At 45.0% G+C, this 14,319-nt stretch overlaps 1 protein-coding gene across 3 annotated transcripts in view; it reads left to right on the top strand.

Moving 5' to 3' along the window:
• LOC139233834 (acyl-CoA-binding domain-containing protein 4-like) overlaps positions 1-14,319 on the top strand; it is a 147,387-nt gene that overhangs the window by 69,097 nt on the left and 63,971 nt on the right. For all 3 annotated transcript variants that reach the window (XM_070864401.1, XM_070864402.1, XM_070864403.1), the window contains exon 10: positions 3,471-3,753. In XM_070864401.1, the coding sequence (XP_070720502.1) occupies positions 3,471-3,753 (283 nt within the window). The remainder of the gene's footprint in view (positions 1-3,470; positions 3,754-14,319) is intronic.

Below are 14,319 nucleotides of genomic sequence, written 5' to 3'. Positions count from 1 at the left end.
TGAGTCCCATTAGCCTGTCCAGCACTACTCCCCTAGTGATAGTGATTATCTCAAGGTCCTCCCTTCCCACATTCCCGTGACCAGCAATTTTTGGCATGGTTTCTGTGTCTTCCACTGTGAAGACGGAAGCAAAATAATTGTTTAAAGTCTCAACCATTTCCACATTTCCCATTATTAAATCCCCCTTCTCATCTTCAAAGGGACCAACATTTACTTTAGTCACTCTTTTCCATTTTATATATCGGTAAAAACTTTTACTATTTGTTTTTATGTTTTGCGACCGACTGTTACACCTTTTCCATTGATTTGTCTTCCGCCACATTCTCTTTTCCATTGAAGCTGAAAGTTTCAGGCCCTATAAGACAATGACTAGCTGTTATTTTGGTGTAAGGTGGAAAGGCAGGAGTAGAGGCCTGGGTATGGGACAGAGGGTGACATTGACACCCTGGCCAGAGCCCAAACCGCACAATAGTTCTCATCCATCCCTTCCTCGTGACAGCTTCGCGTGCTGTCTCTCCTCCCTCAACTTGTTGTTGTTGTTGTTGTCAACTTGTTATGCTTCCTCCGTGTAATGTATGCACCTCTGAGAATGCTCACAGGTTTGTAGAGCTGTTGCATTGTGCATGGCTTAGCCGGTCACATGATGTTCACAAGACTCAATAAAACCCCAGTCAGTTGGGTCTAGGTCAGCCACAATGAGGTATGCAGTTGTGAGCCTAGTCGATGAACTAGTAATGTGTAGTGTGATTGTTAAACCTTTGTTAATAAACTAACTCATCCTTAATAGCAATGTGTTGCTATGAATTCTTAAGCAAAGAATCCATGAAGCAAATACATTGCACTCCTCTCTCTCCCCTCTTTACCCGCCAGAGTCCCTTTCTCCTCTCTTCAACAGAGTCTCCCTCTCCATACAGGTTCATAGGACATTAAAAGCAGCACTTCAGGATTGATAAAGGTAGTGGAATTCCAGGGTTTATCATGAGGTACAGAATATAAAAACAAAGCGCTAACGACGACGCTAAAACCATAATAAGATCTCAGTGTGCAGTATTGGGCTCCACACCATAGTAAGGATATTGAGGCTTTAGGGAGTCTACAACACAGATTCACTGGGATGCTGCCTGGTCTGAAGAATTACAAATACGAAGAAATACCTGAAGAATTCATCACCAAGACTGCCTTATTCTACCTCTGTAACATCGCCCGACTCCGCCCTCCTCATCTCATCCGCCGCTGAAACCCTCATCCATGACTTTGTTATCTCTAGACTTGATTATTCCAACGCGCACCTGGCCGGCCTCCCATTTTCCACCCTCTATAAACTTGAGCTCACCCAAAATTCTGCTGCCCATATTCTAACTCGCCCCTGTGCTCACTGACCGACATTGGCTCCTGGTCCGGCAACGCCTCAATTTAAAAATTCTCAACCTTGTCTTCAAAACCCTCCATAATCTTATCCCTCTCTATCCCTGCAACCTCCTCCAGCCCTTCGAAGTCTCTTCACACCACCAGTTCTGGCTCCTTGCGCATCCCTGATTTTAATTACTCCACCATCGCCGGCCGTGCCGAGGCCCTAAGCTCCGGAATTCCCTCCCTAAAACCTCTCTGCCTCTCGACCTTTCTCCTACTTTAAGATGCTCCTTAAAACCTACCACTTTCTGTCCTAATATCTCCATATGTGGCTTGGTGTCAAACTTTGTTTGATAATGCTTCTGTGAAGCATCTTGGGATGTTTTATTATGTTAAAGGTGCGATATAAATACAAGTTGTTGTGGTTGAAATGGGTCTTTTTTCATTAGAACAATTGTTAGAAGTAACCAATTTACGGCTATCTCCGGTCACTTTAAATAATCAGGATCGACTGTAAACCAATATGGCGGGTATATTATGTTTAATCAGAGTTTAAGACGGAACATAGCACACTAGTTATACAGCAAAAACATACGACCATGACAAGTAGCTGGTACCGATCCGATCAGACAGACAGCTGGCGTGTGTGAGCAGCTCTCTGGCTCGCGGCCTTTCTTCCTCTTGCCTAGAGCCTCCTTTGGTGAGCATGGGATCACTCTCAAAAGAGCGTTCAATCAGCCCAACTTCTGTATGGCTCTCCCTTTCACTGTCTGTGGGGAAAAGCCCGCAGAGTGTTACTTGTATTCTCTTTTTAGGCGTGGGCCTGGAATGGGATATTGACAAGACCTTTTAACCTATAGAGGTTCCCCTAAAACTCAGTACCCAATGAGGCGTTGAGTTCTTTATCTCAATTCTAACATAATGCAGATTATGGGGCGATAGGATAGAAGTGTTCAAAATTATGAAAGGATTGGACAAGGCCGAGAATGCTTCCAGTAGTTGAGGGGTCTCGAAGGAAGGACAACTGTTACAAGACTATATGTAAAAGATTTAGAACAAAGGGCACAAAAAACTTCTGTAAAGGCTGTGAAATTCACTCCCAGGATCAGTGGTTGAGGTAGGATCTATGTCAACATTCAAGATTAGAATTAAATACGGAAAATGCTGGAAATACTCAGCAGGTCAGGCAATATTTGTGGAGAGGGAAACAGAGTTAATGTTTCTCTTTTCTTCTGTTTTTTTTTCTTCTCTCTTTCCCATGGCAGCTGTTGATGACTATGCCATTTCCATTTACACCCTATCTAGACTCAACTTTTGTTTCTTAACTTGCCCCATTACCATCTCCCTTTGCCTTGCACCGTCATCCCTTCTATCTTTTACTCTCTCCTGCCTTCAACCCTATCACAGGCCTTCCCTTTTGTTCTTTCCTCCCCTCCCCCCCCCCTTTCCCTGCCCCTACACGTGCTTAAAAACCTGTTACATCTCTAACTTCTGACAGCTCTGACGAAGAGTCAGCGACCTGACACATTAACTCTGTTTCTCTCTCCACAGATGCTGCCCGATGATCTGAGTATTTCCAGCACTTTCTGTTTTTATTTCCGATCTCCAGCATCCGCTGTATTTTGCTTTTGCTCAAGATTGGAATGGTTGGGTGGATGAAGGAAAAGGGGTTGATGGGATATGGGAATAGGGTGGGTAAACGCCGATGTGGGCTGGTTGGTTGGTGGTGCGAATTCTGTGTATTTTTCTGTAACCTTCAGAACGTAAGTCATCGCCATCCATTCTCATCCTACCAACCACTTCAGAACAGCCTGGTGTAGGAGCAAGTTATGCTCCTAGCCATAGGCGTGTCACAGCCCAGAGGAAACATCCAGAGGACTGATAAACATGAAAGAAAAAGGAACTAGAAGGTTATTCAGACTGTCAACCCCTCTGCTTCCAGTGGGCCAAATACAATTTGTACAGTCACGGCGTCTCTCCAGTTAAGCTAAATAAGGAAGCTAAATAAGCGTAATAAAACTTCAAAGAAGAAAGATTGTTGTCAAGTTCCTCCCTAACCCCTAGAAGTGAATCACAAAAGGCTGGTCTGGTGATAATTACCCTTGCTTTGTGTCTTCCAGATATTAGAAATTCGGAGCAGCAAAGGTGATGTGGAGAATGCCCAAGATTCTTTCTGTTTACGAGACGTTGGATGCACACCATTGTTCTGCAGTGTCGATGTTCCTACTTGTCGGCCAGATGGTTACCAGCTCACGTCTGATGATTTACTTCGGAACCACGTTCCGCAAACATGGGCAGCGAATGGTGATGGAGGGATTGCGCTAGGCGGAGGACGTCGTAAGAAAAAAAAGACAACATTTGCAAGTCCGTTATCTGGGTATGAAGGTTTAACAGAGGACAAAGGTACGTGGCATGGGCACCACATAAAGGGTTGCATAATCACCAGTCGATAGAATGGGATGAAATAGGACTTATCATTTGTGCAGTGAAAGGGATTTGTACTACAGGTGCAACGTCCCCAATCCGGACCTCTGAAAACCAGAATTGTCCGAAAACCAGACATTTTGCGCATAGCTGATGGAGTCGCCCGGAATCCGGAATTTTTGTCCAAAATCCAGACATTTTTGAGGCAAAAGCCAAAATCCGGCACGGATTCCGTCGAGGATTCCGGATTTCAGACAAGAACATCAAGTCTGAAATCCAGAATCCTCAACGAATCCGTGACGGATTTTAGGTTTTGCTGGATTTTGGACCTCGCTGCTCAAAGCCCGGCACGGATTCGGTCGAGGATTCCGGATTTCAGACGATTGATTTTGTTGTCAGAAATCCAGAAAACCCCAAACACCGGCACGGATTAGGTCCCGAGAGTTCTGGATTTCGGACGTTGTACCTGTAGTAACCAATGAGATTTATACAAATTCGAGTCTGCCGCAGGTATCTACTTGGGTTCACTGGGATCAATCATTCCCTTCAGTGGTCGAGTTGCCTGCATTTTTCCAGAAGTTGACTCCCACTGCCTTGTATCTGCTAGCGTGGTAGCAGGACCTGGGAATGTAACAGTGAAACTCCCTTGTGATCTGGACCAGATAGCAACAACGACAACTTGTATTTATATAACGCCTTTAACATAGTGAAGCATCCCAAGGCGCTTCACAGGAGCGTTATCAAACAAAATATGACACCGAGCCACATCAGGAGATATTAGGGCAGATGCTTGGTCAAAGAGGTAGGTTTTAAGGAGCATCTTAAAGGAGGAAAGAGAGGCAGAGAGGTTTAAGGAGAGAATTGCAGAGCTCAGGGCCTTGGCAGCCGAAGCCATGGCCGCCAATGGTGGAGCGATTAATATTGTACATGCTCAAGAGGCCAGAATTGGAGGATCGCAGATCTCTTGGAGGGTTGTGGGGCTGGAGAAGATTACAGAGATGGGGAGGAGCAAGGCCATAGAGGGATTTGAAAACAAAGATGAGAATTTTGAAATCTAGGCGTTGCTTAACCGGGAACCAGTGTAGGTCAGCGAGCACAGGGGTGATGAGTGATCGGGACTTGGTGCGAGTTAGAATATGGGCAACAGAGATTTGAATGTCCTCAAGTTTTTGGAAGGTAGAAAATGGGAGGACGGCCAGGGGTGTGTGCGAATAGTCAAGTCTAGAGGTTACAAAGGTATGGATGAGGGTTTCAGCAGCAGATGAGCTGAGGCAGGGGCGGAGACGGGCGATGTTATGGAGGTGGAAATAAGTTGTCTTAGTGATGGCGCGGATATGTGATCAAAAGCTCATCTCGCGGTCAAATATGACACCTAGGTTGCGAACAGTTTCGTTCAGCCTCAGACAGTTTCCAGGGAGAGGGATAGAAATGGTGGCTTCGGAACGGAGATGGTGGCAGGGACCAAAGACAATGGCTTTGGTCTTCCCAATGTTTAGTTGGAGGACATTTCTGCACATCCAGTACTAGATGTTGGACAAGCAGTCTGACAATTTAGAGACAGTGGAGGGGTCGAGAGAATTTTTCCAACATTCCATAGACTCTGGATCAGTTCCTATCGAGTGGAGGGTAGCCAATGTAACCCCACTTTTTAAAAAAGGAGGGAGAGAGAAAACAGGGAATTATAGACCGGTCAGCCTGACATCAATAGTGGGTAAAATGATGGAATCAATTATTAAGGATGTCATAGCAGCACATTTGGAAAGAGGTGCCATGATAGGTCCAAGTCAGCATGGATTTGTGAAAGGGAAATCATGCTTGACAAATATTCTGGAATTTTTTGAGGATATTTCCAGTAGAGTGGACAAGGGAGAACCAGTTGATGTGGTATATTTGGACTTTCAGAAGGCTTTCGACAAGGTCCCACACAAGAGATTAATGTGCAAAGTTAAAGCACATAGGATTGGGGTAGTGTGCTGACATGGATTGAGAACTGGTTGTCAGACAGGAAGCAAAGAGTGGGAGTAAATGGGTACTTTTCAGAATGGCAGGCAGTGACTAGTGGGGTACCGCAAGGTTCTGTGTTGGGGCCCCAGCTGTTTACATTGTACATTAATGATTTGGACGAGGGGATTAAATGTAGTATCTCCAAATTTGCGGATGACACTAAGTTGGGTGGCAGTGTGAGCTGCGAGGAGGATGCTATGAGGCTGCAGAGTGACTTGGATAGGTTAGGTGAGTGGGCAAATGCATGACAGATGAAGTATAATGTGGATAAATGTGAGGTTATCCACTTTGGTGGTAAAAACAGAGAGACAGACTATTATCTGAATGGTGACAGATTAGGAAAAGGGGAGGTGCAACGAGACCTGGGTGTCATGGTACATCAATCATTGAAGGTTGGCATGCAGGTACAGCAGGCGGTTAAGAAAGCAAATGGCATGTTGGCCTTCATAGCGAGGGGATTTGAGTACAGGGGCAGGGAGGTGTTGCTACAGTTGTACAGGGCCTTGGTGAGGCCACACCTGGAGTATTGTGTACAGTTTTGGTCTCCTAACCTGAGGAAGGACATTCTTGCTATTGAGGGAATGCAGACTGATTGCCGGGATGGCGGGACTGACATATCAAGAAAGACTGGATCAACTGGGCTTGTATTCACTGGAGTTCAGAAGAATGAGAGGGGATCTCATAGAAACGTTTAAAATTCTGACAGGTTTAGACAGGGTAGATGCAGGAAGAATGTTCCCAATGTTGGGGAAGTCCAGAACCAGGGGTCACAGTCTAAGGATAAGGGGTAAGCCATTTAGGACTGAGATGAGGAGAAACTTCTTCACCCAGAGAGTGGTGAACCTGTGGAATTCTCTACCACAGAAAGTTGTTGAGGCCAATTCACTAAATATATTCAAAAAGGAGTTAGAAGTAGTCCTTACTACTAGGGGGCATCAAGGGGTATGGCGAGAAAGCAGGAATGGGGTACAGAAGTTGCATGTTCAGCCATGAACTCATTGAATGGCGGTGCAGGCTAGAAGGGCCGAATGGCCTACTCCTGCACCTATTTTCTATGTTTCTAAGTGGTGGTGAGGTCGAGCTGGGTATCATCAGCGAACATGTGGAAACTGACGCTGTGTTTTCAGATCATGTTTAAGCATACGTACTCCTTTAATCTCTCCGATAGCAGACACTGAGTTAACATTAAGCGAGGCATCATTTGGTTCGATTCATAAACTGCTTCATTCCATGTGCAGAACACCGAGAATGATAAAAGTAATTTGGTACAATCAGTTAAACTTGTGTTCACGTACCATCATAAAAATAAAAAACACTCGCCCAATTGAGGGGATGAGGAGTATTCTTACTGAATATAGAAAGATAGATTTATTTCTCATGCCAGCTGTGCAGATGTTATGATACAAAGAGAGAATTTGCATTCATATCGCAGCTTTCATGGCCTCTGGACGTCCCAAATTGCTTTACAGCCAATGAAGTACTTTTGAAGTGTTGTCACTGTTGCAATGTAGGAAATGCAGCAGCCAATTTGCACACAGCAAGCTCCCACAAACTACAATGCGATAATAACCAGTTAATCATAGAATGGTTACAGCACAGAAGGAGGCCATTCGGCCCGTCGAACCTGTGCCGGCTCTCTGCAAGATCACTTCAGATAGTCCCACAATGTAGGAATGTAATCTACGAGTTATTTTCCCTTGCAGCCTTTCTGCTGCTTTGACTGACTGCTGATGTCGGTGTGGTTTCTTAAAGAGACCTCCTTTCAAAAACATTTGTCAACACCAAGTGCTAGATGCCTCAATGACCAGACGTTGGCAGTGAATGGCCATTGTTTTGGGAACTCTTCAAAACAATGGTCCAGCCCCATTTAAAACACCTCTGAACCCACAGAATCCCGAACCATGACAAGGATGTTAAAGGCATTTGACTGTGGCTGGCCTGTATAGTGCAATGCAAGACTGTAACTTTCTCCAACTTAGCTATTGCACGGTATCTTCACTTCAGTAGTAGATTTTATGAAAGTCTTGGTTACAAAATTGTATTTAGGGTAGTTAAGCTACAGTATCCAATTATTTAAGCTATACACTGTAATAAACTAGCTTCTGTGCTGATTAATAGGTTAGAGGTGCTAATGGCATAATTTAGATGCTATAAATATTCTGAACAATTCTGAATAGAGGGTATTTGTCCAAAATAATGAAATTGGATCCTGTAAAATCCTATAAAAGAAAGAAAAACTTGCTTTGATATAGCGCCTTTCACAACCGCAGGATGTCTGAACTATTTTACAGCCAATGAAGTACACTTGGTGTAGTCACTGTTGTGATCATAGAATCGTACAGCACAGAAGGAGGCCATTCGGCCCATCATGTCTATGCCGGCTCTGTGAAAGAGTGATCCAATTAGTCCCACTCCTCAGCTCTTTCTCCATAGCCCTGCAAATGTTCCCTCTTAAGTATTTATCCAATTTCCTTTTGAAACTTATTATTGAATCTGCTTCCACCGCCCCTTCAGGCAGTGCATTCCAGATCTTAGCAACTCGCTGCGCAAAAAAAAATGTTTTCCTCTGGTTCTTTTGCCAATTACCTTCAATCCATGTCCTCTGGTTACTGATCTTTCTGCCACTGGAAACAACTTCTCTTTATTACTCTATCAACATCCTTCATAATTTTGAACACCTTTATCAAATCTCCCCGTAACCTTCTCTGCTCTACGGAGAACAACCCCAGTTTCTTCAGTCTATCCTCATAACTGAAGTCTCTCATCCCCGGTACCATTCTAGTAAATCTCCTCTGCACGCTCTCTAAGGCCTTGACATCCTTCCTAAAGTGTGGTGCCCAGAATTGGCCACGTTACTCCAGCTGGGGACTCACCAGTATTTTATAAGGATTTGGCATAATTTCCTTGCTTTTGTACTCTATGCCTCTATTTATAAAGCCAAGGATCTCAGAAACCTCTTCGACAGATTTCGCAACTTTCCTGCCACCTTCAAAGACTTGTGTATGTATACCTCCAGGTCTCTCTATTCCTGCACTCACTTTAAAATTGTACCATTTAGTTTATATTGCCTTTTCTCATTCTTTCTACCAAAATGAATCACTTCATACGTCTCTACATTAAATTTCATCTGCCAGGTGTCTGCCCATTTGACCAGTCTGTCTATGTTCTCCTGGAATCTGTTACTATCCTCCTCGTTGTTTACTACATTTCCGAGTTTCATGTCATCTGCAAAATTTGAAATTATGCCCTGTATACCCAAGTCCAGGTCATTAATATACAGGTGCAGCGTCAAGAATGTGGAACCCTCGGAACCGAGGCCGTTCTGGATTCCGGGCTTTTTCGGACTTTCGGTTGTCTTTCTGACATCACGAATCCGGAAACACCCGAGCCCAGGTTCTGTTTTTCCAGATTTCGGAATGTCAGAAAGGGGTGGGGGCAGGGGACGGTCCCCGCTGAAGAGGAGGTGTTCGGGTGGGGCCCACCATGGAGGAACGGGTGGGCTGGCCCCGTCGCGGAGCAGGTGTTCGGGCGGGGCCCACCATGGAGGAACGGGTGGGCTGGCCCCATTGCGGTGGAGGTGTTCGGGCAGGGCCCACCATGGAGGAACAGGTGGGCTGGCCCCGTTGCGGAGGAGGTGTTCGGGCAGGGCCCACCATGGAGGAACGGGTGGGCTGGCCCCGTTGCGGTGGAGGCGTTCGGTCGGGGCCCTGGTCCCGTCGCGGAGGAGGTGTTCGGGCGGGGCCCACCATGGAGGAATGGGTGGGCTGGCCCCGTTGCGGTGGAGACTTTCGGGTGGGGCCCTGGCCCCGTCGCGGAGCAGGTGTTCGGGCGGGGCCCTGGCCCCGTTGCGGAGGAGGTGTTCGGGCGGGGCCCACCATGGAGGAACGGGTGGGCTGGCCCCGTTGCGGAGGAGGTGTTCGGGCCGGCCGGTAGCAAGGCCCCGAGGCAAGGGCAGCGGCAGGGCCCCAAAGTTGGCAGGGTCGGCGGGACCAGATTCCGTAACATTTTACGAATTCCAGACGACCCTGCCACCAATCCGGAACATTCTGGATTCCAGAACTCCGGATTTTCGATGCTGCACCTGTATATCAAAAAGAGTAGTGGTCTCATGAGCTTCAATTTTGTTAACATGTCTATTATGTGGTACTTTATCAAATGCCTTTTGAAAGTCCATATACACAACATCAACCACACTACCGTCATCAACCTTCTCCTTTACTTCATCAAATAACTCAGTCAAGTTAGTCAAACGCAATTTGACTTTAACAAATCTGTGGTGGCTTACATTTATTAACTCGTATTTTTCCCAGTGTCAATTAATTTTGCCCCCGATTATTGTCTCTGAAAGTTTCCCAGCACCAATGTTAGGCTGACTGGCCTGCAGTTGCAGGGTCTATCTCTCTCCCCTTTTTTTGAACAGGGGTGTAACATTTATAATCCTCCAGTCCTCTGCCACCACTCCCACATCTAAGAATGATTGGAAGATTGTGGCCAGAGCATCCACAATTTCCACCTTTACTTACCTCAACAATCTAAGATGCATCCCATCTGGAATGGGTAACTTTTCTACTTTGAGTGCTGCCAACTTTTTAAGTATGGCTTCTTTAGCTATTTGTATCTGATCCAATGTCTCTACTACCTCCTTTGCTGTGACTTTGGCAGCATCCTCTTCAATAGTGAAGATAGATGCAAAGTACTCACTTGGTACCTCAGCCATGCCCTGTGCCTCCACAAGAGGATCTTCTTTTAATTCCAAAATCGGTCCCACCCTTCCTTTGAGTACCTTTTATCATTTATGTGTTTGGAAAAGACTTTTGGGTTCCCTTTTATGTTAGCCAGCCAATGTGCACACTGCAAGGTCCCGCAAACAGCAATGTGATAATGACCAGATCATCTCTTTTAGTGATATTGGTTGAGAAATAAACATTGGCCGGGATGCTGGAGAGAACTAGTGCCATGGGATCTTTTACGACTACCTGAGAGGGCAGAAGAGGCTTCGGTTTAACGGCTCATTCAATAGACGACACCTCAGACAATGCCACACTCCCTGAGTACAGCACTGAAGTGTCAGCCTAGATTTTGTGGTTAAGTCTTTGGGGTAAGCTGCTTTTACATTACTTGCACAGCTAGCCACAGTCTGAAAGTAAACTTCCCGGGATTCATGGCGGCTCTTTGCTGGAGAGACTGGATGAAAAAGGGCCTCCCAGTTGCTGGCCTGCGCAGATAACAACAAGCTTCAGGCTGGAGTTTGGCTACATATGGCGCACATGCCGGGAACTGACCCCACTAGCACGGGTCTAACACACCTTAAAAGCAGCTTTAGCCACACCTTAGAGCAGTTAGAAAGGATGTAATGTTACGTTGAAAGTAGGTTCCGTATCATCACTTCAATCTTCACTGATGCTCTTTAGGATTTGGTGGAACCTGACCTGCTGGTTTTTTTAATCTGCACTTCATCTGTGAAATTTTACCCCGAGGGGAACCATCCATTGAACAGCATCACAATTACTTGAGCATTCTGTGACTTGTGGCAGCCCAATTGCAGATGGGACAAATGTGCTGTCCCCAGTTTAGAGACACAGGACTCATACCTCGTGTGCCCGTTTTATTGTTTATGTTTCCTGCTTGTATTGTGATGGCAAAGGTCACAGAATGATCAAGTCATTATGAAATGGTTCATTAAACAAGGTTTGGCCTATTCTTATTGAAACCTCCATTATGGCAGCAGAGAAGTGCTTGTTGGTTGATGAGAGGATTGTTCTCGTCTGTTAATATGTATTCCCTTTCCTTGTTAGCCCTCCCCAAATGCATTACCTCACACTTCTCCGGATTGAATTCCATTTGCCACTGTTCCGCCCACCTGACCAGTTCATTGATATCTTCCTGCAGTCCACAGCTTTCTTCTTCATTATCAACCACACGGCCAATGTTTGTAGCATCTGCAAAGTTCTTAATCATACCCTCTTATATTCAAGTCTAAATCATTGATATATACCGCAAAAAGCAAGGGACCTACTACTGAGCCCTGCGGAACCCCACTGGAAACAACCTTCCAGTCACAAAAAACTAGTACTGCAATTTTTTTTTTTTCCATTGAACATAACGGTTAAGGATTAAAAATAAATTGAAAAGCGTACAGTCATCAGTAGCTGCTGCAGCATGCATTTGCCACGAGGGTTAAAAGGGGCGTTCTGCACAAATTGCCTTCTGGCAGGCTCTCTGTAATCTGCAATTCCAAATCAGGGTAACACCGCACAGTTCAGTGGTGCCAGCAGTGGCTCTGCAGCAGTTTATGAAGGAGTCTGAGCCTGCATCAAAACACACTGAGGCAACAACAGTCCATTTTCAACGTAATTTTAAACCAGAACAGTTGGGTTTTCTGTGCAATATACTATTAGTGCACTGAAATTAAAGATACCGTTTACTGACGTGCCAAAGAAATACCTTCATGCTTGCTGGCACCACTCAATCACGCCATGTTACCCTGATTTGGAACTGCTGATCAGAGGGATCCTGGCAGAAGACAATTTATGTGGAGCTGCCCTTCAGGCGACATGATCTAGTGACAGATAAAAGGGAGGGTGGGGAGTGGTGCAGCTCACATTTGCTGTTCCCATTCCTGAGGTTACTGGAGCAGAACAAGATGGGAGGAGCCCTACGGAAAATGGCTGCCTCTTATCGGGAGTGACTGAGTTACAATTCAATAGATAACGCTTCTCTTTTCATTTTAAAAGTGAGTAAGAATTATATGTGCAAATGGGACTGAGTTGCCTGAGCTTTGTGGGCCAAATCGCCAGGGCTCAAGGCCCTGAAAATACAAATTACAAAGTATTTATAACACAGAAACAGGCCATTTGGCCCGACAGGTCCATACCAGTGTTTCTGTGACACACAAGCCTCCTCCCACCCCTCTTCATCCAACCCCATCAGCATATACTTCTATTCCTTTCCCCCTCATGTGCTTCTCTAGTTTCCTCTTAAATGCATCGATGCACTTCGCCTCATCTGTGGTAGTGAGTTCCACATTCTAACCATTCTCTGGGTAAAGAAGTTTCTCCTGAATTCCCTATTGGATTTATTAGTGACTATCTTATATTTATGGCTCTCAGTTCAGGTCTCCCCTTCAAGTGGAAACATCATCTCTATGTCTACTCTATCAAACCCTGCCTTAATCTTAAAGACCTTTAACAGGTCACCCCTCAGTCTTCTGTTTTTTAGAGAAAATACCACCAGCCTCTTCAATCTCTCCTGACAGATATGACTTCTCAGTTCTGGTATCGTCCCCGTAAATCTTTTTTGCACCTTCTCCAGTGCCCCAATATTCTTTTTATAATATAGAAGCCAGAACTGTGCACAGTACTCTAACCAAGGTGCTGTAAAACCTCTCTGCTATTCAATTCTAGACATAGGCCGTGAGTTGCAGATTGGCCATCCTTACTGTCGACAGTGTGTCTCTGACCATCATGGTTTATTTTGATGAGGAAAGGCCGCTTCCATTTTAACTCCAGCTATTTCAGAACTGTGTGAGTTCAAATACAGAAACCTCCCCATCTTGAACAGTTCAGATGGAGCTTGTGAAATGCTTGAGCTTCACTATCACAGTTCATGTCACCTGATTTCCTCCAGTGTGTTACCCATTAGTATTCATTCATGATGAATTGTAGCATTTAACTTTGATTGTTGAAATCAGAATTTTTGGAAATTGCTTCAGCTCCTTGCTTGTATTCATCGAACACTTCACTGAGTTTCACTGATGTGGAGGAGATACTGCAACTGCTTCTGATTACTGGTACAGGCCCAGTGCTATTGATGGGCACAATAGTTTAACAATGAGTCCTTGGTAATAAAAATCAAACTGCTTCATTTGTTAACCAATTCAGCATAATACTTTTAAAAATACATTTTAGTTTCATTGAACAAACATTGTGAATTGAGAATTGTTCAATATCTATACATTTCTCTAATTCTGCATTATAAGCCTGGGTGAAGGCCAATGCTGCAATTCCTTTCAGAAATTTCCACTGAAATGAGGCACTCGTGCACACAAAATAGGACTAGGGTTAAATATACTCCACTGTGCATCAGGAATGCACATTGGGCCTGTATGAAGGCATGGCCAGTTTACCCAGGGAACAGCTAAACCTTACAGACCAGCAAGGCTCCAAGTTCAGTCCTCGCTTTGTGAAGAGTCAACTGATCTCAGTTAGGGAAAGGGGTTAAGGACTCTACAGTCAGTCTTTAACATCCTGACATAGCGAGGGGTATAATGTATTTGCTTCATGGATTCTTTGCTTAAGGATTCAAAGCAACACATTGCTGTTAAGATCTAACTGGTTTATTAGCAATGGTTTAAAAATCACACTACGCACTACCAGTTCATCCAGGCTCACAACCACTGGCTGGGGTTTCATTGAGTCTTATGAACATCACGTGACTGGCTAAACCGCTCCCAACTCAACAACTCTACAAACTTGTGAGCATACATTACACGGCGCAAATCCACCGGGACTCCTGCTCCTGATGGCTATCTAATGGCCTCTC

The sequence above is a fragment of the Pristiophorus japonicus genome, chromosome 21, assembly GCF_044704955.1.
Source record: "Pristiophorus japonicus isolate sPriJap1 chromosome 21, sPriJap1.hap1, whole genome shotgun sequence".
Classification (NCBI taxonomy): domain Eukaryota; kingdom Metazoa; phylum Chordata; class Chondrichthyes; family Pristiophoridae; genus Pristiophorus; species Pristiophorus japonicus.
This window is presented reverse-complemented; position numbering and strand designations above follow the sequence as displayed.